Source organism: Arvicanthis niloticus, chromosome 19 (assembly GCF_011762505.2).
Source record: "Arvicanthis niloticus isolate mArvNil1 chromosome 19, mArvNil1.pat.X, whole genome shotgun sequence".
NCBI classification, from domain to species: domain Eukaryota; kingdom Metazoa; phylum Chordata; class Mammalia; order Rodentia; family Muridae; genus Arvicanthis; species Arvicanthis niloticus.
In genome coordinates, this window is record NC_047676.1 from 29,242,785 (window position 1) to 29,266,184 (window position 23,400).

The 23,400-nt window shown below is 42.0% G+C and overlaps 1 protein-coding gene across 4 annotated transcripts in view; it reads right to left on the bottom strand.

Moving 5' to 3' along the window:
• Nucleotides 1–22,435, bottom strand: part of Cplane1 (ciliogenesis and planar polarity effector complex subunit 1) — an 84,853-nt gene extending 62,418 nt beyond the window's left edge. For 2 of the 4 annotated variants that reach the window (XM_076916118.1, XM_076916117.1), the window contains exons 1-14: nucleotides 22,020–22,431; nucleotides 19,385–19,513; nucleotides 13,529–13,664; nucleotides 13,133–13,252; nucleotides 11,911–12,143; nucleotides 10,242–10,348; nucleotides 8,756–8,912; nucleotides 7,982–8,085; nucleotides 6,647–6,829; nucleotides 3,405–3,654; nucleotides 3,115–3,267; nucleotides 2,207–2,961; nucleotides 1,216–1,424; nucleotides 939–1,019 (exon numbers count right to left, since the gene is read on the bottom strand). In XM_076916118.1, coding sequence (XP_076772233.1) covers nucleotides 939–1,019; nucleotides 1,216–1,424; nucleotides 2,207–2,961; nucleotides 3,115–3,267; nucleotides 3,405–3,654; nucleotides 6,647–6,829; nucleotides 7,982–8,085; nucleotides 8,756–8,912; nucleotides 10,242–10,348; nucleotides 11,911–12,143; nucleotides 13,133–13,252; nucleotides 13,529–13,664; nucleotides 19,385–19,465 — 2,569 coding nt within the window. In that variant the 5' untranslated portion in view covers nucleotides 19,466–19,513; nucleotides 22,020–22,431. Of the gene's footprint in view, nucleotides 1–938; nucleotides 1,020–1,215; nucleotides 1,425–2,206; nucleotides 2,962–3,114; nucleotides 3,268–3,404; nucleotides 3,655–6,646; nucleotides 6,830–7,981; nucleotides 8,086–8,755; nucleotides 8,913–10,236; nucleotides 10,349–11,910; nucleotides 12,144–13,132; nucleotides 13,253–13,528; nucleotides 13,665–19,384; nucleotides 19,514–22,019 lie in introns of those variants that run through there. The other 2 variants (XM_076916120.1, XM_076916119.1) reach the window with 2 other exon arrangements.
• Between the last annotated feature and the right edge of the window lie 965 nt (nucleotides 22,436–23,400).

Genomic DNA, 23,400 nt, shown 5'->3' on the forward strand with positions numbered 1-23,400 from the left:
AGCTATGCAGAGCTACAACAGACACAGCTCAGCTATGCAGAGCTACAACAGACACAGCTCAGCTACGCAGAGCTACAGCAGACACAGCTCAGCTACGCAGAGCTACAGCAGACACACAGCTCAGCTACGCAGAGCTACAGCAGACACACAGCCCAGCTATGCAGAGCTACAACAGACACAGCCCAGCTATGCAGAGCTACAGCAGACACACAGCCCAGCTACGCAGAGCTACAGCAGACACAGCCCAGCTATGCAGAGCTACAACAGACACAGCTCAGCTATGCAGAGCTACAGCAGACACAGCCCAGCTATGCAGAGCTACAACAGCCAGAAAATAAATGTGAAGCATAGTGCTCTGACCAGGCAGTGACTACTTTTTCACCTCAGTCACACCTTCACTCCAATATCATAAAAGACGCCATCAGTTTCTGGAACCTAGAGTCCTATGTCATTATAAAAACCCCATGTAAATCAGAGTTAACTCCCACGCTGTTTAACCTAAAACACTCAAATCTCTTAAAGGCCAGGAGGCTTAGCTCCATAGTTCTCTCAGTGTCTGTAGGAAGGTGGTAGGATATTTGAGTTATAGTTTCCCATTTAGATATTTGTGGTGCCTTAAAAAGGAAAAAAAATATTTAGGGTGTGAATCTCATTCTGTCCATTAACATTCAACCACAGGTATATCATTAAACAAGTGGGGTGTGGCGGGCAGGAGACTAGAGTGCATTGAAAAGATTCTTGGTGCCATGATTTTAAAAATCAAGAATAACTTAAAATACAGTATTTGTGACAGTCAAGTTCCCTACAATCTGCATCTTACTTAGAGAATAAGGTAATAAAATAGTGCGAACACTCCGAACTTAATATCTTTAAACTCTGCAGCAAGTTAATTTATGTCCTTCCCACTCCAGAGTTACTTTTTTGGCAACACTCCTTACCTTTCTCTTGGGTTTCTTGCAGAGCCTTCTTCCATAGGCAAACTGACTTTTCATATGATGCTAGCAGAAAACATTCTTCACCTAAAAATGATTGTATCCAACAGTTAGTTACAGTTCATTACATAACGTTTAAAAGCTTTGTTTTAAAATTCAGTGGATACATCTCCAGCCTGAAATTATTCTGAAAATCGAGTAAGTGTAACCCATTTTGAAAACCCAAAGCACAGGCCATCACTTCACATATCCAAGGAGTTAGAAAGTGTTTACAGACACTCACCACTGATAGGTGTAAGTTCTAAGGCTTGACTCAAGCTCTCCCCAGCCATCTGCAGGTTAGTCTGGACATGACATAACAGAGTCTTGACAAAAGATACTTCATGTGTTATATTTTCAGTTAATTGTCTGTCACCATCAGGAGTTCTTCGGCTTAATTGCACTTGATACCATAAAGTTTTTTTGTATAATAGTCTCCAAAGAGCAATCAATCTATAAAAAAAATTAGATAATCTTTAAAACCAAATGTTATGAGTGACAAGAATAAGTTTAGCTCCCTTCATCAGCAATGTTTTGCTTAGTTTCCTCACAGATCCAACAGAACACAGTGACCAAGTTAATGATCGCAGTCCACAATCAAAAGATATATACTATATGTGGCAAATGCATATAAGGACCATAAGATCTTCACAAAATTTTTATGCACTTGTGTACATTTTTCATTACATACTTAACTTTTATTATATACTTTCAAGATCATTATGGCTGCCCAAGACCACCCCCCCAAAATGTGTGTGTTTTTTTTTTTAATATCTGGGGAAAAACCTGAAACAATTTTTGATTGACAAATAAAATTTATATAGAGAAGCTGGAAAGATGCCTCAGGGATTAAGAGCATTTGCTGCTCTTCCAGAGGACCTGAGTTTGCATCTCAGCACCTACAATGTGCAGCTCACAACTGCCTGTAACTTCATCTCCAGAGGATTCAATAAACACAAATACACAGACATAAATTTTTAAAAATGTTTAAAAATCATATGGATCTATCAGAAAGATGTGCTGCTATTCTGAAACAGGTACTTAATATTTTTAAATTAACATATTTTAATACTGGAATTCAGTGGTTACAAAGTTTCCTTCTAGAGTGAAAAATTACTCTGTGATTAGTACTAACAGTTTTAAAACCTATTAAGTATACTAAAAAGTACCAATTATACATTTGTTATTACAGTCTAAGAAATCTAATGGTGTTTTACTAACATCAGTATTCTTACCTGTGACCTGGCTTCTGAACAAGATTTGTCACTTGAGGATAAATCTTTAAAGATGAGCCCCAAGACCAATTTTCCTTAGAAGCTTGAAAGATAGGTACCATTAACGAGTCTAGCTCTGCTGGTCTACTTTCGCCTGCTGCTGCTGGAACAGCCTCAGGCTGAAGACTGCATATGCCATTTAAATAGTCAGTCACAGTTTGGAGTAAAGAAAGGCAAGCTGAAAGCTTTTCTGAGAACAATCCATTTGTCTGTGGCTGAGTCAATAAAAGCTTTACAGTATTTGTGGTGAGCTTTATCAAATGGCCCATATTTTGTCTGTACCTCATATCCCAATAGTGAATTGATAAACACTGATGAAAAAGTTGAAAGATACAAAGTACCCATGTATTATGCTTCAGACTCTTATTTAAAAACAGGCCAAACTTAGGCAAAGGACATTTTATAAACTGAAGAATATAGAAAAAATGAGTGATGCAAAGTACTGTGTAATTTAACATTAACTTTTTTTCTGTTACATTTTTTGAAATTCCTATAGTCCAAGCTGTAAGTAGTTTTTTCTGGATACAGTGCAGTTCTGCAGTGGTTCTGTCTGTCTCCTTGGAATCATCCTTTGCATGAACTGTATCAAACATAGATGCAAACTCCAATCTTCCTTCCTTGACAATATTAAATAGTAGATCTTTTCTTTGGTTACCAAAAGAAAATGAACTGTTTAGAAATTGTTCAACTTCATTAGTTTCTTCTCCTTCAAAATCCTAAACACAAGGGGAGAAATATTTAATACCATTCAAGCCTTATGCAGAGAATCACTGTATTATTCTTAAATTTCTATTTCCTTTAACAACAAAGACCAAAAACAACAAACCAAAGAATTGCTTAGAATAAAGTCAGTATGTACTAATAAGTACCTGAACATCCGAGGTTTCATTTAACTTCATTGTTTCTTCTACCTGCAAAAATCTGGGGACAGCGCATTGTACTGAACTTTCCTTCCCTTGACGCTTTAACAGGCTAGACCTCAAGGAATCCAGAGATCGCAAATTCAGCCCTTTGTCCTTGGGCTGTAGAAAAATAGACAAATGATTTCCAAGAAAAATGTTTATCTATAAACCTAAAGCAATTACAACTGTGAGTGCTAAAAAGGCTATTATTACTGTCAACAGTTTTAATGTTTAAAGGACACCCAATGGTACTGTACCTTCGACAGCATCATCCTCTGGTAGGCTTTCTCAAGCCTCTGGGTTGAATCAAGAAGCAAGGTCCTCATGAGCACTGTTGGAGACTGGTTATCAAGAAACCGAAGGGTTGTGACCATGTAGCCATCAGAGATAATAAGGTAGGGTAGCCGCGAGTGTGCTTTTATAGAAAACCTCTGTCTCAGAGGGTCACTCTCAGAGGCTGACGAGTCTCCACAATTGTTTGAATCTTGAAATGGAAGCTGCTGGGGTCTAGCAAACAAACATGAAAAGTCAAGAATTAGTAAGAGAAAGGATCTTAAAGGAAGTAATATTCAAAACAAGGCAAAGTCAGCACATAGAATGATGAGCGCAAGCAGAGGAGACAGACATGAATGTATTAATCATATATTCATCTTCCAGGAAACATATATTAATCAAAACATATGTCCTTATATGTTTCCAGATTTTTTTCTCAATTTTGTGGCATTTATTATGTTTTTTTAAAACTATATGCAACCTGTTTCAAAAAAAACTGTGAAATCTTACTTTAATTATTAAAGAGTTAAGTAGCTGACTTTCCTTCTAAAATATATAAGCATAGGAGTTACAATTACAATCAGTAATTACAATCAGTACAATTGTTAATAAAGAGAAAAAAAGAAAATTTGGAGAATATAACCATGAGTGACATTTTATGAGTTTAAAATTGAATGAGTCACATAAATATACATATCTGTTATAATGATATATATAGCTGACTCTGATTATGCAATATAGCTGCTTATTATAGTTAACATTTTATAAATATGAGACAGATTAATACATTGTAATTTGTTGGGCTAGAGAACTATTAAAATACAGATATGAGAGACCTGCCTACCACGTATGAGGTCCTGAGTCTGATCTTTAGCACTGCACAAACACAAGTCAGGATGCCCAAGATTTCTAGTACAGACTGTTTTTCATTAGCCAATGTATGGAACCATTAAAAAACAGTGTCTGGGGCTCAGCGGTCAAGAGCACTGGCCGCTCTTCCAGAGGTCCTCACTGAGTTCAATTCCTAGCAACCACATGGTGGCTCACAACCATCTATAATGGGATCCAGTGCCCTCTTCTGGTGTGTTGTAATGGGATCCGATGCCCTCTTCTGGTGTGTTATAATGGGATCCGATGCCCTCTTCTGGTGTGTTATAATGGGATCCGGTGCCCTCTTCTGGTGTGCTGCAATGGGATCCGATGCCCTCTTCTGGTATGTTTGAAGACAGCTACAGTGTACTCATTATTATGTACTCATACTTAATTAATTTTATTTGTTTTTCTTTGAGACACAGTTTCTTTGTGTAAACCCTGGCTGTCCTGAAACTTTTTTTAAAAGACCAGGCTGGCCTTGATCTCACAGAGATCCACCTGCCTTGGCCTCCCAAGTGCTGAATCAAAGGTATGCACCACCACAGCCTGACGTAATGCCTAACATTCAGTGACAGATAAATGCTAGTAGAAAACTGTCATTTCCTGCAGTGAAAGTATTTTATTTTTAACCTTTTGGTTTATGTGCATGGGAGTTTTGCCTAGATTAATGCCAGTGCATGCCCAGGAGGCCAGATGAGGGTGACCCATTGAGCTCAGTAAGTAAAAGCACTTGTCACAGAAGTCTGACATGTTAAGGTGGGAGAAGAGAATTGCTTCCACATGTTTACTGCAGCATACCTGTGCCTATACACACATCATAGCATGCACATACATACATACAAAATACACTTAACTTAAAAATAAAAATATAAAAGGCTGTTTCACGTAATCTATCATATGTTGAAGGAAATAAACATATTGCTATTATAATAAATGCAATATGAGTATTTTGTTTGGAAGACAATTAATACCCTAAGATATTAATTGTTATCTCTGAGGATTTGGAATTTAAGAATAATTTTTATACTATTTAATAATGTGCTGTGATTTTCAGAATTTTTTCAAATAATGAATACCTATTAGAAAAGAAAAATCAATTTGAAATGCCTTAAAACAGTAATTTTAAAAAATAATGTGAGGAAATGTGAGGAAACACAGATTTGGAGTTCAGTTCTCAGCACCCACATGGAAGCTCACAGGTGCCTGTAACCCTAGCCCCAGAGGAGCTAACACCCTTACCTGACCTTCCTGGCCACCATATGCACAAAGTTCACAGACATACACGCAGACAAAATACCCATATACACAAAATAAAAATATAAAGGCTTAACAAAAAACCTTCACTCTAGGAATTGACAGTGTTCTCTTAACATTAATCTGTCACTAAAAATTAAGCATTGCTTTTGTGCTAAACAAATCAAGGATGTACCAGTGTCAGTTTCCTTTCTATAGAATTATAAATTTCAAATGCCATCTTCAGTTTTTCTATCTAAAAAATAGCCCTTGGGGCTGGAGAGATGGCTCACTGGTTTAAGAACTTTTCCTGCCCTTCTGGAAGACTGGAGTTTGATCCCCAGCACCCATGTGGGGCACTCAGTCCCCATAACTCCAGCCCCAGGGGTGTCTGAGGCTCCCCCTCCACTCGTACTGCACCCATCTCCTCACACAATTTTTAAGATGTGTTCATTTTTAAAACAGCTCTCTCTATACATATAACTATACACAGTAAATCAAAAATTACTCAGCACTTATCTTATTGAGAATCACATATAAAATGCATGTCCTTTCTTTATTCCCTCAGTCCTAGAAGGCAATCACTATCATCCTCATCTCATGAGAAAAAAAACTGAGAATTAAAAAAAATTATCACTTACAGAACTAGAAAATAGAAGACTAGTATTTGAAATGATTTGTCTAACTCCGAAGTCAAATTGCTACCTTCTTTCACAATTAAAGTCCAAATACACTGTATATTTTATTAGTAACAGATTTTGACCTTTGGAAAAATATGTTAATTTTTAGTTACTAATTTCTCTGAGCACTACATTTTTAAAATAACAAACATCATGTTTTATTGTCTTTTATAGTAAAGAAAAGTTTTTAGTACTATTAAGAATTTAAATAACTTTATACTTACATAGTCACAATGTCAAATTTTCACCAGGATTAAGCCACAAAAAGAAACAGGAAGAAAACTATAAATAATTAGGAACAGATAAGAAACAGATATTGACATGACAGACTCACAGAAAGAAAAAAATAAATTTGGGGATGAAATTGGTTTTGTAAAAATATAATAAAATTAATCACCAAAGAAACTAAGTTAGTAAACAAAACAATTTAAATTTCTCACCTATATGTTATTAGTGGATGAAGAGGAATAAATTCAGCTGGCCCAAATTCTATAGAGCAACCAAACGTAACTAATGTTAGCAATTCACCTAGGCAGGTCAATAAAACCAGGGAGCCACGTTTTAATACACAAGCCAGAAATAGACTGTCATGCGTCCAGCTAATGTCACCAACCCAGTATGACCTGAAAGGGCAAATGACAGTTTTAGAAAGGACAGGATAGTAGGTAACTCTCACATAAATTTTGTGAATTTTATTTCATAGAAGAAAAAAAAAGGTTTACACATATCTATTTCAACATCATTTCAATTAGAAATTTACTTAGATTTGTAAGCAATTCAGAAATGAAAATATTCCCCAAAGTTGAGGCACTGATCTTTTGATGAGAATGAACTGTGATCTCACTAGTGCCTATGACCAAGACTGACGGACAGATTCTGAGACTGTGCCTATCCACTCTGCAGCCTAATAGAAATCCACTCACCAGCACACTGCCTCTTCCTAAGGCTGTTCCTTGCTCTGTAACTCCCTGGCAGCATCATGTGTCACTAGAATAAAAAGCAGTTCCCAACCCTTCTGACAGTGGCAGACATAGTCAAAAGGACCCCTGAGCTGAGCGCAGTGCTGCTCTTGAAAAGGAGCTGGTGGGGGTGGGGTAGGAATGAAGAGAAGGGGCTGGATGACCTAACCACTCTGCAGACTCAGAGGACAGCACAGGAGTTCAGAAACAAAGATATCAGAAGCTTAAGAGGAAATATTTATACTACAATCTTTTATAATCTCGTTTTTCTTCTTGGAGGCAGGATCTCTCTCTATAGCCCCATCATGAAACTTGCTACATAGACCAAGCTAGCCTCAGACTTCCTGAGATCTCCCTGCCTCTGCCTCCAGAGTGCTGGGATTAAAGGTGTGTGCCACCACACCCAACTTGTAGAGATCTTATAGTTCATGTTGTTATCCAAAAGTCACCATCAATGCCAACTGTCTTAAAGGCTATACATACCCCAGCCTTCCTGAATGAGTGACGGTCTCCCTTCTGCGTTTTCCATCTACCATCCCTAACAAAGCCTCAAACTGTTCTACCTACTCACAACTGCATTCCTAAGGAGATAGGGAAATAAAAAGAAAATACATTTGTGTATTTTCTACCCTACCCTTCCTTTAAAATCATCTGAGGCTTTCTTTATGTAAAGCAACTTTCAGAATTTACCAGATAAAAAGGTAAGCTGAATTCTTCATCAAATTGCTATTTCCTGTGTTAGTAGAGCTTCCAACTTCTTAAAGTACTAGAAAGAAAACAAAAGCCCTCCTTAGAAATAAGTACATGTGTTCTTACCTGGTAAGTGTAGCTGGAACCACAGGATTCTTATTACTACATCCTTTAAGGCCACCACAGATAGTAACAAAATTCATTGTGTTTATAAATAACACCTGAGTTGCCTAGACGGGGGAAACATGACAAGCAATGAAGTTATCATGCTGTGTGCACTGCTGACAACACTGGAGGCTGAGAGGGCCGTTATACACTGCTATAAGCAGTCTTTCTAAATCAGACCATACTGACAGCCCGCCACGACTCTGCTCACAGTAGCCTTAAACTTGAAATCCTCCCACCCCCGTCCTGCAATTTGTACTCACTGCTGGCGTGAGTACAAATGCAGCCCTGCTCTCCACTCTCCTTCCCTGTTTCTATCCTCCTTTCACTGTTCATTCTGTTTTGCTGTGTTGAAACAGGGTTCTGCTATGTAGCCCAGGCTGGCCTTCAACTCAAATCCTCCTGTCCCAGTGTGCAGAGTGCTGGGATTATAGGCATTTGCCACCAAGATAAGCTGCTGTTGTTGTTGTTTTTGAGACAGGATTTCTCCGTGTAGCCCTGGCTGTCCTGGAACTCACTCTGTAGACCAGGATGGTCTTGAATTTAGAGATCTGGCTGCTTTTGCCTCCCCAGTGCTGGATTAAAGATGTATCCAGCCAAGGTAAACTTTTTAATTTTATATTTTTCCAGAACAAGTTTTTAAAATTATAGCAGCTAATTTATATAACTTACACAATCAACTCAAAACATCAATTTTAAAACAAAGTAGTAGTAAGGACAGAGGTTATTACTGACCGTTGGATCTTTCTGATTAAGAGTTACTGCTAGGGCAAGGCCATCTCTTGAGAAGGCAGAGATCAAAGCTCCTCTTGACTTCACTGATGCACACTTAGGAATCAGATTACACAGAAGACATTCCTGTTGTGCCCAGTGAACACGAAATGGGAATGACCTAACAAAGTAATGAAATAAATGATAGCAAGCTTTAATAATTTTGTATACTTAGTTTTGATGTGTGTGTATTTTGTTTTGAAATGAGGTTTCAACATATGACCCAGACTGGCACTGAGTTCCTAGAAGCAAGTGAGCCTTCTTCCTCAGCCTCCCAAGTAACAGGCTGCAGGCATATGAGACCATGCCAAACTCATACAATAATTCTGAAGTTGATATACAGTACATAACAAAAAATAAAAGGGTAGACCTACACTTCAGGACATGGAAATATATGTATTAGTGACTCTTCAGTAGCTGTCAGTCAATTTAGTTTGGTGTTGGAGATTTCTAAATAGAATTATGTTCCATAATCAAACCTAAATATACCTGCTTCAATTAAATGTTTAAACATTCATGTGGCAGAAAACATTTTACTGGAATCATCAAAATAGAGAAGAGGGCTGAGCGAGGATGCTAGGGATATGAATACAAGAAAGAAAAATGGATAAAGAAACTTATTGTTTATGCAACTAATGTACATTAGTTGAAAAACTGAGAAAAAAGTACACCTTTTTTCTCAGTTTTTCAACTGAGAAAAACAGACCACCTTTTTAGATTATGCCAATTTTCCACATTTGTTCTGAGACATAACTAGATAGGTGTATAAATTTACTCACATACTTAAAAACTTAACTGTTTTATTTTATGTGACTAACAATGTACTGTTAACAAAGAAATCATAAAAGGCACATTCGTCTTCCAAATATTACATAGGAATTACAAGTTTTTAATATATTTTGCTCTGTTTTCTGGAGCTTAGTAAAATACAAACTATTTTACTATTAAAAAAATTTTAATAGAAAAAAAAAAGAACTCTTGGATAGGCCTGATGGCTCCTGCATTTGGGATATAAAAACAAGAGATCTCTGCATCCGAGCCCAGCATGGTTCACACAGAGTCCCAGGAGAGCCAGGGCTACACAGTGAGGCTTTGTCCAAAAGCACAGAGTAAAACAAAACAGTTGAGCATTTCGAAAGTACAATGTAAATCCAAATATTTCTGCCCCTTTTAAATTTCAATTCATTTCAAAGTAATTATTTTTATAGTATCAAGACAAATATGCCACCACAAACCATGTTATCTCTTATATGTTCTCCCTTCTAGGAAAAGAAATAAAAGCAAGAGAGACTGTCTAGATTAAATGTTTGAAAGTGAAAGGTGGAAAGAAAGATCTACAAAGCTAGAAAAACCAAAATGGAGATCTAAAAATCTTAAATACATACTGGTCAAAAAATGACAATGCTAGTTTAAATGTGGAAAATAAGAGAAAGGGAAATATTTACCTCACCTTACAGATGTAAATATATTCTCATACCACTGAATAGCCAGAAATGTTAACTTCAAGCATTCTCCAGAATAAAAAGTAAACGAACACAGGCAGCAGTCGCCAAGTAACTGTAGATAAATTTAGTAATTTAGTATAAAATTAATCTGAAAATAAATTGACATATGAAAATGTTTCCTGTAAGTGGAAAATATCAGGACCCAGCTTATATTTTTATTTTTAACAGTAAGCTTAAGCCTACATTATTTTTCTTTTCCCAGAAGCAAGACCCAAATGGGAAATCAGCCTAAGGCCAGGAAAGAGCTTTTTTGGGGCTGGGGAGAAAACCCAGGGCCTTGAGCATGTTGTTAACATTCAAGTCCAATAAGAGATGCCAAAGAAAAGGAATCTGTGTACTGGTTTTTCAATAGCACAGTAGGGTAACTGCTGACCATATTATCAGTATTATGATTGATAATATAAAATATAAGATAATACAATTTCATCAAAGTGACTCAAAGATTAAAACTCCCAACATATTAATGTGTTTAATACTTGATGGCATGGAAATGCTTATTATCGAGATTTGAATATAATATATAAATGTATAGAAGTACTATATGCCACTTCATAGATATGTACAAATACTAGTTTAAAAATATATACTGCCATTTGCTGTTGCTGGGAAGGGTGCTGTAAAGTTATTCTCTATTATAGTGTATATTATTCATATTAGAGCATCACCTTACTGGAAGGGACTAATAAAATTTCAAAATACAGTATTTTTTTATCTTGTTTTTCAAAACAGGGTTTTTCTGTGTAACAGCCCTGGCTGTCCTAGAACTCGCTTCTGCCTACCAAGTGCTGGGATTAAAGGCCTGTACCACCACCACCCAGCTCTTACATAGCCCAGGCTGGTCTGAACTGATCATCTTGCTTCTGTTTCCATGATGCTGAGATTATAGTCATGAACCATCAGGCCTGACTTCAAACTACAATGTCTAACAAAAGTGGATTAAGTAATAGATGAAAGTTCATACAGAGATGACTTGACACTATTTTAAATTTACATTTTAAAGAGTGAATCTACTATATCCTGAGAATGTAACAACTTATTCAACACTACCAGTCCTAACTTATTAACTTAGAAAACACCTTTTGTTTTAACTTGGTTGTTATGACAAGGCCTTGCTATATAGCCAAGATGGCCTGGAGCTTAATATTCAACCCAGGATGGCTCAAACTTGGGGTAGTCCTTGCACATCTGCCTCCCAAGTGCTCAGACTGCAGGTATGTACCACCATGAACTAGGAGAGGGCTGGAGACATGACTCAGCGGTTAAGAACACTGACTGCTCTTGCAGAGGTCCTGAGTTCAATTCCCAGCAAGCACATGGTGGCTCACAACCATATGTAATGGGATTCTCTCTTCTGGTGTGTCTGAAGATAGCATGTACTCACATACATAAAATATATAAAATAAATAACTTTTGGGGGAAAAAAAGAACTAGGAGAAAGGGAATTATAAATTGAAATCATTTTTAAAATCATCTTTCCAAACAGTAGTCTCGCATCTGCTGACTAGTAACAAATAGTTATGCAGTTATACCGCTGACTAAACTGCTTCACTGACAGCACCAGGTCTCAAAGCCTAAGAGCTCTACTCCATGCATAGTGTATCATTTGGATTTTACCTCATTTTTTACAAAAACAGCATCCACTACAGCTTCTTTATCTTTAGTGGAAGGCAATAAAACTGCTTCTTCGGGCAGGATCTGGGACCACTGACCCACCAAAGAAAGGCTTTTAGAAGATAAGATATTCTTCAGTTCCAAATATTCCCACAGAAGTATGCAGCCAGAAGACGTAATAAGCAGAATTCTTTTCCCATTTTCAGCTACATATAAGTATAGTCTTGAAGAGCTTGCTAATTAACACAAAACAAAACAAAACAGAAAAATTAAACTTTTGAAATCTGAATTTTTAAAGAAAACACAAGGGTTTTTTTTTGTTTGTTTGTTTGTTTGGTTGGTTGGTTTGGGGTTGTTTGTTTTTTGTTTTTTTTTTTTTTTTTTTTTTTTTTTTTTTTTGGTTTTTGTTTGTTTTGGTTTTTTGTTTTTTGGGTTTTTTTGGCTTTTAAGAAATAGGGTCTCAATCTGTAGCCAGGTTAGCCTCAAACTCACTGTGATCCTCCTACTTCAGCCTTCCAAATGCTTGCCTGGCAAGGTTAGCTACCTCAAGCTGTTTACATTCAGGATGTTAGAACTAAAGTATTAATAATAAAAGTACAAGCAACAATTACATTTACTACTTTTTGTTTGTTTTCTTGAGACAGAATCCCTCTTTGTAGCTCCGGTTGTCCTAGAACTTACTATGTAGACCAGGCTGGCCTCAAATTCACAGAGATCCACCTGCCTCTACCTCCCTGCTGGGATTAAAGGTGTGCACGGCCATGCCTGGCATTAGTGATAACATATTAGGAAGTGAGTCTTTGCCTTGTGCATGCTGGGCAAGTGCTCTAACACTGAGACCCACTACTAATGTTCTTTTCATCTTTTATTTTAAGACATGGTCTGCACTCAAACTGACCTTCAGCTCAATCTGAGGGACAAGCAATACTTAGCCTTCTGGTCTTCCTGCCTCAATCTCCTGAATTGCTGGGAATACAGACCTGTACCATAAAACCTGCAATATTATGTGACAGCAGGAACCTGTTATCACAGCAATGACAGACATGCCAGGCTTTGTCCTTCAAGCTGAATTAGGTGCAAAGCACCACCAGCCAAATTTTGGAACATACAGTATACAGACAGAAACAGACACACATAAGCACACAGGCACAGATACAGTTATCAAAATAGCACTATGAAAAAATTTATACTTTCCCTCCTCAAACAAAAATGTCAAACTCCCTACCTACTGCAGCTTTCACAGCCTCCTTAGGCGTGTCAGTCACCTGGATCTTTTTCAAACAATCCTGATCTTTGTTCCACAGGAACAGCTCTCCAGTAGTGAGGACCCCAGACAGCCACACATCTGGTCAAAAGCAAAGTCAACATTAACACCATCACTCACTTCATTTTCTTTAAAACCACAGTAAGCTAGCCTTTGAAATGTCAGCATGATGCTGGGCAGTGGTGGTGCACACCTTTGATCCCAGCACTTGGGAGGCAGAGGCAGGCAGATTTCTGAGTTCCAGTCCAGCCTGGTCTACAGAGTGAGTTTCAGGACAGCCAGGACTACACAGAGAAACCCTGTCTCAAAAAACAAAACAAACAAACAAACAAACAAAAAATGTCAGCATGACTTAACCATTGGTGGATGTTGCCAGGAAAACAACATCCTTCAACAAAGGCTGCAGACTAGGAATCTTCTTCTTTGTTCTTCCCGACAGCAAATTAATCTCATTTATGAATTTCTCATCCAAAAGAAAAACAGCTTCATTTTCCTAAAAGAAAAAAAAAAAATGTGAAGGTCTTAGGTGATCCCAAGAGTGATTTCAATCTTGTCTATATAAGTTACTCTAGAAAGGAAAACAAAATAACATTTAAGAACAAGAATAATTTACACCACAGATCTAAAGTAAACATTAACCTACAATCTAAACATTTTCCATTCTGTTTTAAAATGTCTTGGGTCGGGGTGTTGCTCAGTGATAGGAGTGCTTGTCCAGCATGCATGAGGTCATGATTCTGCATCCAGGACTATGAAACAAGTAAATAATAATAAAATACCTCGAGCTGGGCAGTGGTGGTTCACACCTTTGATCCCAGCACTTGGGAGGCAGAGGCAGGCGGATTTCTGAGTTTGAGGCCAGCCTGGTCTACAGAGCGAGTTCCAGGACAGCCAGGGCTATACAGAAAAACCCTGTCTTGGAAAAATAATAATAATAAAATACCTCTTGCTAAAATTGCAGGGTAAGGTGAAAGTTAATGTCCTATTTATGTGAACATTTGTATGAACAAGTGTTTATACTGTTTGATTAGATTAAAACACATATGGCTATGGAAATCCATAAGCTCATGACTCTGATCACTCTTTTTGTCTAGAAAAAGTAGGGTATTTTTGATGAAGTCTGTGGAGCCGGCAGCAGCAATGACACCTCAGAACCTGTTAAAAACAACAAATTACCAGAACTGGAGAAAAAGCACTGGCTGTTCTTCCTGAGGTCCTGATTCAATACACAGCACCCACACGGTAGCTCACAACCAACTATAACTGTAGTCTCATGGAATTTTCATGGAATCTGATACTCTCTTCTGGTATGCAAGCATACATGCAAACAAAATATTCATATACATAAAATATATAAACAAAGTTAAGAAGCATTCTAAACATTAAAAAAACGAAATAAGCAAACAGAAAAACGTAAATTCCGCGGCCCAGACTTACTGAGCTGGGAATGCTATGGCGCTCAGCAATCTATTTTTATTATTATTTTAGTTAGTGTAAAAAGTACTTCAAAATCATTTCATTACAATACTTGAAAACATACTTATTTCAAGAAGGGTCCAGGGGGAGGAAGAAGGGTCCAGTGGGAGGAAGGACGGGTCCAGAGGGAGGAAGAAGGGTCCAGGGGGTAGAAGAAGGGTCCAGAGGGAGGAATAAGGGTCCAGTGGGAGGAAGGAGGGTCCAGGGGGAGGAAGAAGGGGTCCAGTGGGAGGAAAAAGGGTCCAGTGGGAGGAAGGAGGGTCCAGAGGGAGGAAGGAGCATCCAGGGTGAAAACACATATTTTGCTCATATTGGCCCATTAACCTTCCTTGTCCCTTTCCTACCTCCAAGAACTCACTCCCCTTCTGTTTTTGTCATACATGCACATACATATAATGTCTAGATGAAACATGAAACATGAAAAAAAGCACAGCATATTTATCTGTCTCCCTTTCCATCACATTCTTTTGTCATAACTACCTCTCCCTGGACGCTCCTTCCTCACCCTGGACCCTCCTTCCTCCCTCTGGACGCTCCTTCCTCCCACTGGACCCTTTTTCCTCCCATTGGACCCACCTTCCTTCCCCTGGACGCTCCTTCCTCACCCTGGACCCACCTTCCTCCCTCTGGACCCTTTTTCCTCCCACTGGACCCTTTTTTCTAACACTGGACCCATCTTCCTTCCCCTGGATGCTCCTTCCTCACCCTGGATGCTCCTTCCTCACCCTGGACCCTCCTTCCTCCCCATGGACGCTCCTTCCTCACCCTGGATGCTCCTTCCTCCCTCTGGACCCTCCTTCCTCCCACTGGACCCTCCTTCCTCCCACTGGACCCTTTTTCCTCCCACTGGACCCCTTCTTCCTCCCCCTGGACCCTCCTTCCTCCCACTGGACCCTTATTCCTCCCTCTGGACCCTTCTTCTACCCCCTGGACCCTTCTTCCTCCCTCTGGACCCGTCCTTCCTCCCACTGGACCCTTCTTCCTCCCCCTGGACCCTTCTTCCTCCCTCTGGACCCTTTTTCTACCCTCTGGACCCTTCTTTCTCCCACTGGACCCTTTTTCCTCCCACTGGACCCATCTTCCTTCCCCTGGACGCTCCTTCCTCACCCTGGATGCTCCTTCCTCACCCTGGACCCTCCTTCCTCCCCATGGACGCTCCTTCCTCACCCTGGATGCTCCTTCCTCACCCTGGACCCTCGTTCCTCCCTCTGGACCCCTCCTTCCTCCCACTGGACCCCTCCTTCCTCCCACTGGACCTTTCTTCCTCCCTCTGGACCCTTCTTCCTCCCCCTGGATGCTCCTTCCTCACCCTGGACCCTTCTTCCTCCCACTGGACCCTCCTTTCTCCCACTGGACCCTTTTTCCTCCCACTGGACCCATCTTCCTTCCCCTGGACACTCCTTCCTCACCCTGGACACTCCTTCCTCATCCTGGACCCTCCTTCCTCCCTCTGGACCCCCCTTCCTCCCACTGGACCCATCTTCCTTCCCCTGGACCCTCCTTCCTCCCTCTGGACCCTTCTTCCTCCCACTGGACCCTCCTTCCTCCCACTGGACCCTCCTTCCTCCCACTGGACCCTTCTTCCTCCCACTGGACCCTCCTTCCTCCCACTGGACCCTTCTTCTTCCCACTGGACCCTTCTTCCTCCCACTGGACACTCCTTCCTCACCCTGGACCCTTCTTCCTCCCACTGGACCCTTCTTCCTCCCACTGGACCCTTTTTCCTCCCACTGGACCCATCTTCCTTCCCCTGGACACTCCTTCCTCACCCTGGACACTCCTTCCTCATCCTGGACACTCCTTCCTCCCTCTGGACCCCCCTTCCTCCCACTGGACCCTTCTTCCTCCCTCTGGACCCTTCTTCTACCCCCTGGACCCTTCTTCCTCCCTCTGGACCCGTCCTTCCTCCCACTGGACCCTTCTTCCTCCCCCTGGACCCTTCTTCCTCCCTCTGGACCCTTTTTCTACCCTCTGGACCCTCCTTCCTCCCTCTGGACCCTTCTTCCTCCCACTGGACCCTTTTTCCTCCCACTGGACCCATCTTCCTTCCCCTGGACGCTCCTTCCTCACCCTGGATGCTCCTTCCTCACCCTGGACCCTCCTTCTTCCCACTGGACCCTTTTTCTTCCCACTGGACCCCTTCTTCCTCCCCTTGGACCCTCCTTCCTCCCACTGGACCCTTCTTCCTCCCTCTGGACCCTTTTTCTACCCCCTGGACCCTCCTTCCTCCCACTGGACCCTCCTTCTTCCCACTGGACCCTTCTTCCTCCCACTGGACCCTCCTTCCTCACCCTGGACCCTCCTTCCTCCCTCTGGACCCTCCTTCCTCCCACTGGACCCATCTTCCTTCCCCTGGACGCTCCTTCCTCACCCTGGATGCTCCTTCCTCACCCTGGACCCTCCTTCCTCCCACTGGACCCTTCTTCCTCCCCCTGGACCCTCCTTCCTCCCACTGAACCCTCCTTTCTCCCACTGAACCCTCCTTTCTCCCACTGGACCCTTTTTCCTCCCACTGGACCCCTTCTTCCTCCCCCTGGACCCTCCTTCCTCCCACTGGACCCCTCCTTCCTCCCACTGGACCCTTCTTCCTCCCACTGGACCCTTCTTCCTCCCTCTGGACCCTTTTTCTACCCCCTGGACCCTCCTTCCTCCCACTGGACCTTTCTTCCTCCCTCTGGACCCTTCTTCCTCCCCCTGGACGCTCCTTCCTCACCCTGGACCCTTCTTCCTCCCACTGGACCCTCCTTTCTCCCACTGGACCCTTTTTCCTCCCACTGGACCCATCTTCCTTCCCCTGGACACTCCTTCCTCACCCTGGACACTCCTTCCTCATCCTGGACCCTCCTTCCTCCCTCTGGACCCCCCTTCCTCCCACTGGACCCTTCTTCTTCCCACTGGACCCTTCTTCCTCCCACTGGACCCTTCTTCCTCCCACTGGACCCTCCTTCCTCCCACTGGACCCTTCTTCCTCACCCTGGACCCTCCTTCCTCCCACTGGACCCTCCTGCCTCCCTCTGGACCCCTTCTTCCTCCCCCTGGACCCTTCTTCCTCCCCCTGGACCCTTCTTCCTCCCCCCTGGACCCTTCTTCCTCCCACTGGACCCTCCTTCCTCCCACTGGACCCTCCTTCCTTCCCCCTGGACCCTCCTTCCTCCCTCTGGACCCTTCTTCCTCCCACTGGACCCTCCTTCCTCCCACTGGACCCTTCTTCCTCCCACTGGACCCTCCTTCCTTCCCCTGGACCCTCCTTCCTTCCCCTAGACCCTCCTTCCTCCCACTGGACCCTCCTTCCTCCCACTGGACCCTCCTTCCTCCCACTGGACCCTTCTTCCTCCCACTGGACCCTCCTTCCTCCCACTGGACCCTTCTTCTTCCCACTGGACCCTTCTTCCTCCCACTGGACCCTCCTTCCTCCCACTGGACCCTTCTTCCTCCCACTGGACCCTTCTTCCTCCCACTGGACCCTTCTTCCTCCCACTGGACCCTTCTTTCTCCCACTGGACCCTCCTTCCTCCCACTGGACCCTCCTTCCTCCCACTGGACCCTCCTTCCTCCCACTGGACCCTTCTTCCTCCCACTGGACCCTCCTTCCTCCCACTGGACCCTCCTTCCTCCCACTGGACCCTTCTTCCTCCCACTGGAGCCCTCCTTTCTCCTCCTGGACCCCTCCTTCCTCCCCCTGGACCCTCCTTCCTCCCCCTGCCTGGACCCCTTTTTCCTCCACAGGGTCCCCTTTCTAGTTTCATATCATGTATGTATTTATTTTTAAATGCAGCTTTTTCACATTTTGAGAAAGTGCATGGAGGGCTTGTCTTTCTGTGTTGGGCCTCTCTTGTTTACAACAGGACCATCTCACACATGATCCTTCAAAATTCTGCTTTTATGGCTGAATAAATTTCACCTGTCCAGATGACTCTGATGAGTATAAAAGTTGAAAACTCGTGGGCTGGAGGATGGCTCAGTGGTTAAGAGTACTTGCTACTTTTTTTTTTTTTTGGGGGGGGGGCTTAATCCCCAGCACCCATGTGCAGCTCACAACTGTACCTCTCTTCTGTCCTGTGGGAACCAGCCATGCATGTAGTCTACTTACATACATGAAAGGGAAACGTTTATACACAGAAAATTAATCTTTTTTAAAAAATAAAATAAAAAAACTCCTGTTACAAGTAAGTTATTTAAGGGTAGAATTTCTCACTGAAAATTTGAATCTTTATGTCAGTGATCATTATAACTAGAAGGGAGGTGTAAGTGCTATATCATATTTTATAAATGGCATTCCTGGATTAGTAATGCCTTATGGCCCACCTCTTCTATTCCAGCTCTAAGGTTATTTTATAGCACACTCACGAAAGACACAATATTAGAAAACACTCCACTGTTTTGGTAGTGCAAGTATAAGAAATTCAATACTCCCTTGATATAAAGAAACTTCATATGAAGAAAAAAACTGAAAACAAAAGCTTTCACCTAGATGACTCCATTCTCTGTAAATGCTAACTTATGTATTATAACTTTGACACACTCACCCGCCATACCCATACATGTTTTCTGAAAATGCTAACTTGTACATTATAGCTTTAACACACACACATACATACATACACACACACACACACACACATACACACACACACACTGTTGTTTTTTTGAAGCCACAGACTATTCCTATATCTTACAAGGAAAAGCACATATTTAACACATATAAATCCCTTAGTATATAAATAAAGGAAAACTCACTTGACCCAACCAGGATACTCTGGGCCAGGGTTTTTTCTGTTTGATACTTGTTGATGTCAAAACTTCTAATCTCATCTCCATGCTTGTTGAGATACCAATGACCAGTCAAGCAAAGCCAGTCACAAGGTCCTGTGAATAACAACAGCAAGAACAAATAGCCTGTAATAGTTACAAAGGACAGGTTTTCTCAACACTGACAAAATAACGGATGAAAACCACCTAAGTAAGGGAGGAGAGATCGTTTCAGAAGGCTCAACTCACAGCTAGTTGTTTGCACAGAATACCATGCTGTAGGAGCACAGGGAAGAGGAGAGTCTTCACCTCACAGGAGAAAGAAAGCAAAGATAGGGATAGTGGAGCAGGTATAACCTTCAAAGGTGCACCCCTAGTGACCTATGTCCTCTAACCAGACCAAAGTCCTGAAGTTTCCTGAACTTCCCAAAACAGCATCACAAGCTGGGGACAAAGTAATCAATCAAGCAAATGAGGCTGTGGGAGACATCTGTAATTCAAATGATAACACTGAACATGTTAATTTAGGTCAAGATTTATTTATTTAAAAAATAATTTATGTATTTTTACTTTATGTGAATTGGTGTCTTTCCTGCATGTATGTCTGTGTGAGGTTGTCGGATCTCCTTGAGCTGGAGTTACAGTTGCAAGCTGCCATGCCGGTGCTAGAAATTGAATCCAGGTCCTCTAGAAGAACAGCGAGATCTCTTAACTGCTGAGCCATCTTCTCCAGCCCCAATAATTCTCTTTTTAAGGTTAAAAAAAAAATGCATTCTGTATTTCATCCACATCCTAAACGGGGGGCAAAATGTATTCGCTTAAACACATTACTTCTCAGACAATGGCCATAAACATAAAGTTTCCATATGACCTGCACTTCTCAGTATAGCTGGCTATATTAGTAAAGAAGGGAAAATTCCCTAGCCTCCTGCTCTTCCTCTGACTTAGCTACCGCTCTGCCTATTCCCTCGATGTTAAGGTAGAGCGTGGGCCAAGAACGTACAATGGAAGTGACAGTATGAATATCCAAGGCTAAATCACAAAAGGTGAGAAAAGAAATCTCTGGAGTAACCAGATAAAGCAAACTGCCAACAGCCCACACGGCTGTGAGCAAGTCCAAACTAGCTCATCTGAAGAAGCCTAGCCAGTCCTGTTGCTACACATGACGTTACAGCTACTCCAGAGGCTGAGGCAGGAGGACTAAATCCAAGGCTTCTCTGTGCCAAGACTGAGTTCATGGCCAGCCGACCCTGTCTCAGCACTGGTTTGGCATATGAGGTTCTCAGTTCAACAGTGGGGCTTACAGACTTGTTCCCCACTGCTTGAGGCTTGCACAGCCTTTCTTATACACCCCAGGACCACCAGCCCAAGGATGAGCTGTCTCACACCAATCATCAATCAAGAAAATGCCCCACAGGCTTGGCCACATACCAATGGGGGGGGCGGTAATGTGGGGGAGGGCAGGCATTTTTTTTTTCAACTCAGGTTCTTCCCAAATGATTCTAGTTTGTGATAAATCGACAAGAAACTAGCTAACCAGCATCAGTGAAGAAACAAAAAGCTCAGGTAAATGTAGCATTTTTATCCTGCCACAGAAACCAAAAAAAAAATAAAACAAAATGCTATATTATTCAATGCTGTTTCCTAAATTTGATGGCTACTTATGTAAAAAAGCATTACTAGAAATATGCATTGTGGGGCTGGAGAGATGGCTCAGCTGTTAAGAGCACTGACTGCTCTTTCAGAGGTCCTGAGTTCAATTCCCAGCAACCACATGGTGGCTCACAACCATCTGTAATAGGATCTGGTGCCCTGTTCTGGTGTGTCTGAAGACAGCTACAGTGTATTCATATAAGTGAAATAAATAAATTAAAAAAAAAAAAAAAGAAAGAAATATGCATTGTACTGAATATGACAAGTGAATCTAATAATGGGAAATACATGCAATCATCCTCAAAACCCAAAAGCTATTTCTAGGTAGTTAATAGTTCCTAAATATTTGCACATGCAAAGAAAAATAAAGTACAGCAAAACATAAAGAACTGGTTAATCTGAATAAAATACATATTTAATCATATTATTTTTACAACTTTTATGTAAATGCAAAATCGATAAAAGGCAACTGAAGAAAACACAACACGATTCAGTTACTCAGATTCTACTGGTGACTATTCTAATAGATGTACTGGAGACATTGTTAGTTTTGGTTTTGAGGGATTAATTGTACTATGTTTTTTTGTTTAATGCGTCCTTACTTATGAAAGATAAACAAGGATTTATGCAAAGGATTTGTTTGGAAATATGTAGAATTATTTTTTTTTTCAAGTAAAACGTTAAAGATAAAAAAGACAGCAAACTACTTCAAGATTTCGGGACGGTGCCCTACAGAATCACGTACAACGTCCCATCATATAGAATTCTAAAAAATCACCTCCTGGGATGCAGGAAACACCATTTTCTGACGCATACTGCAAAGCCTCTCAAAACACTGATGCTACTGGATAGAGATCAAGCACCACACATCAGGCACCGCTGATGGAAGAATTGCTAAAAATCAGCTCCATTGAGCAAAAATATATGACAGGAGTAACCGCCCAGTCTAGGGGAACCGGGGAAAGGGTACCTTTATTTCCAACAAATCGGAGTGTGCAATTTCAAGAAAATCATTGAGGTCCTGAGGTTGCTGCCACGGAGGATGCTAGGAACCCGCGTCCGTTCCTCGCTGCTCTGTCGTCGGCTGGGGTCTCCTCAGAAGTTTCCTCGTGACTGTGGCCGAACAGTCCTGCCCGAAGGTCCCCCGTGGAGGTGTGGGGGGCCACGGCGGGGAGGGGGCGCCTGCGACGCCAGGGAGGACCGGGGCGGGACGGCGAGCGGTCGCGAGGAAAACGGAGGTGCCTCAGCTAGACCGGAGACCCTGGGAGACGGGAGGCGCGGGGACCCAGCCCCAGGGGAAGGTTCCAAGGCCGTTACCTCCCGTTGAGGTCGCCAGAGCCTGCAAAAAAATGCTGTGCCCTGAAGAGAGGCGAGGAGGCCGCGCCCGCCTCCCGAGAGCCGTGTCCAGGAGACGCGTGGGCGGGGCGCCCCACTGCGCATGCTCCGTGCCGCCCAGTGGGCGGGCACCTAGCGGCTCCCGGCGCCGTCTCCTAGCTGTCTCCAGCTATGTTTTGGGAGAGCGCTGCCAGCCTGCCAGAGTCAACTTCCTCCACCGGGTTTGTCCTGCCCGCCCGCTCTCTCCTCAGCTCTGTAGTCCCTTCTCTCTCCATCTATGGCTTCCTCTCGTGCTACTCTGTTGAGTTTCCGGGCTCTGCGTGGAGCTTGGCTGGAGAATGCTTTAAGAACCAGCACCAGCGCTGTGGAGAGCTGTTGTTGCATTTGTAGAGGGCGTGATTTCAATCCCCAGCCCCTACATAGTGACATAACCCTGAGTAATTCCAGTTCCAGGGGATTTGACACCCTTTTCTGGCTTCTGTGGGCACCAGGCACAAAGGTGGTGCACATACATACATGCGGGCAAAATACTCATAAAATAACAAGTAAAAACAAAAACAAACAAAAAAACCCAAACACCCTAAAACTCCCTAGAGGAGCCCTACATAGAACTGAAAGAAAAAGGTTGACTGCTATCCATTCGTGAGAATACTAATGAAATAGATTTTCCTGATGGAGAGCCATAGAATATACTTTTCTTTTTTTTAATATTTATTTATTTATTTATTTAATGTATATGAGTACACTGTTGCTGTCTTCAGACACACTAGAAGAGGTCATCAGATCCCATACAGATGGTTGTGAGCCACCATGTGGTTGCTGGGAATTGAACTCAGGACCTTTGGAAGAGCAGTCGGTGCTCTTAACCACTGAGCCATTATTCCAGCCCTAGAATATACTTTTCATTTGTACAGATTTAATTTTTCTTTTCAGAAGTGTCTATCTAGTTTATTTACTCTATTTTAAAGTAGTTCTTCTTTATGTTTATTTTTTTGGCTCTTTATGGATTCTGGATA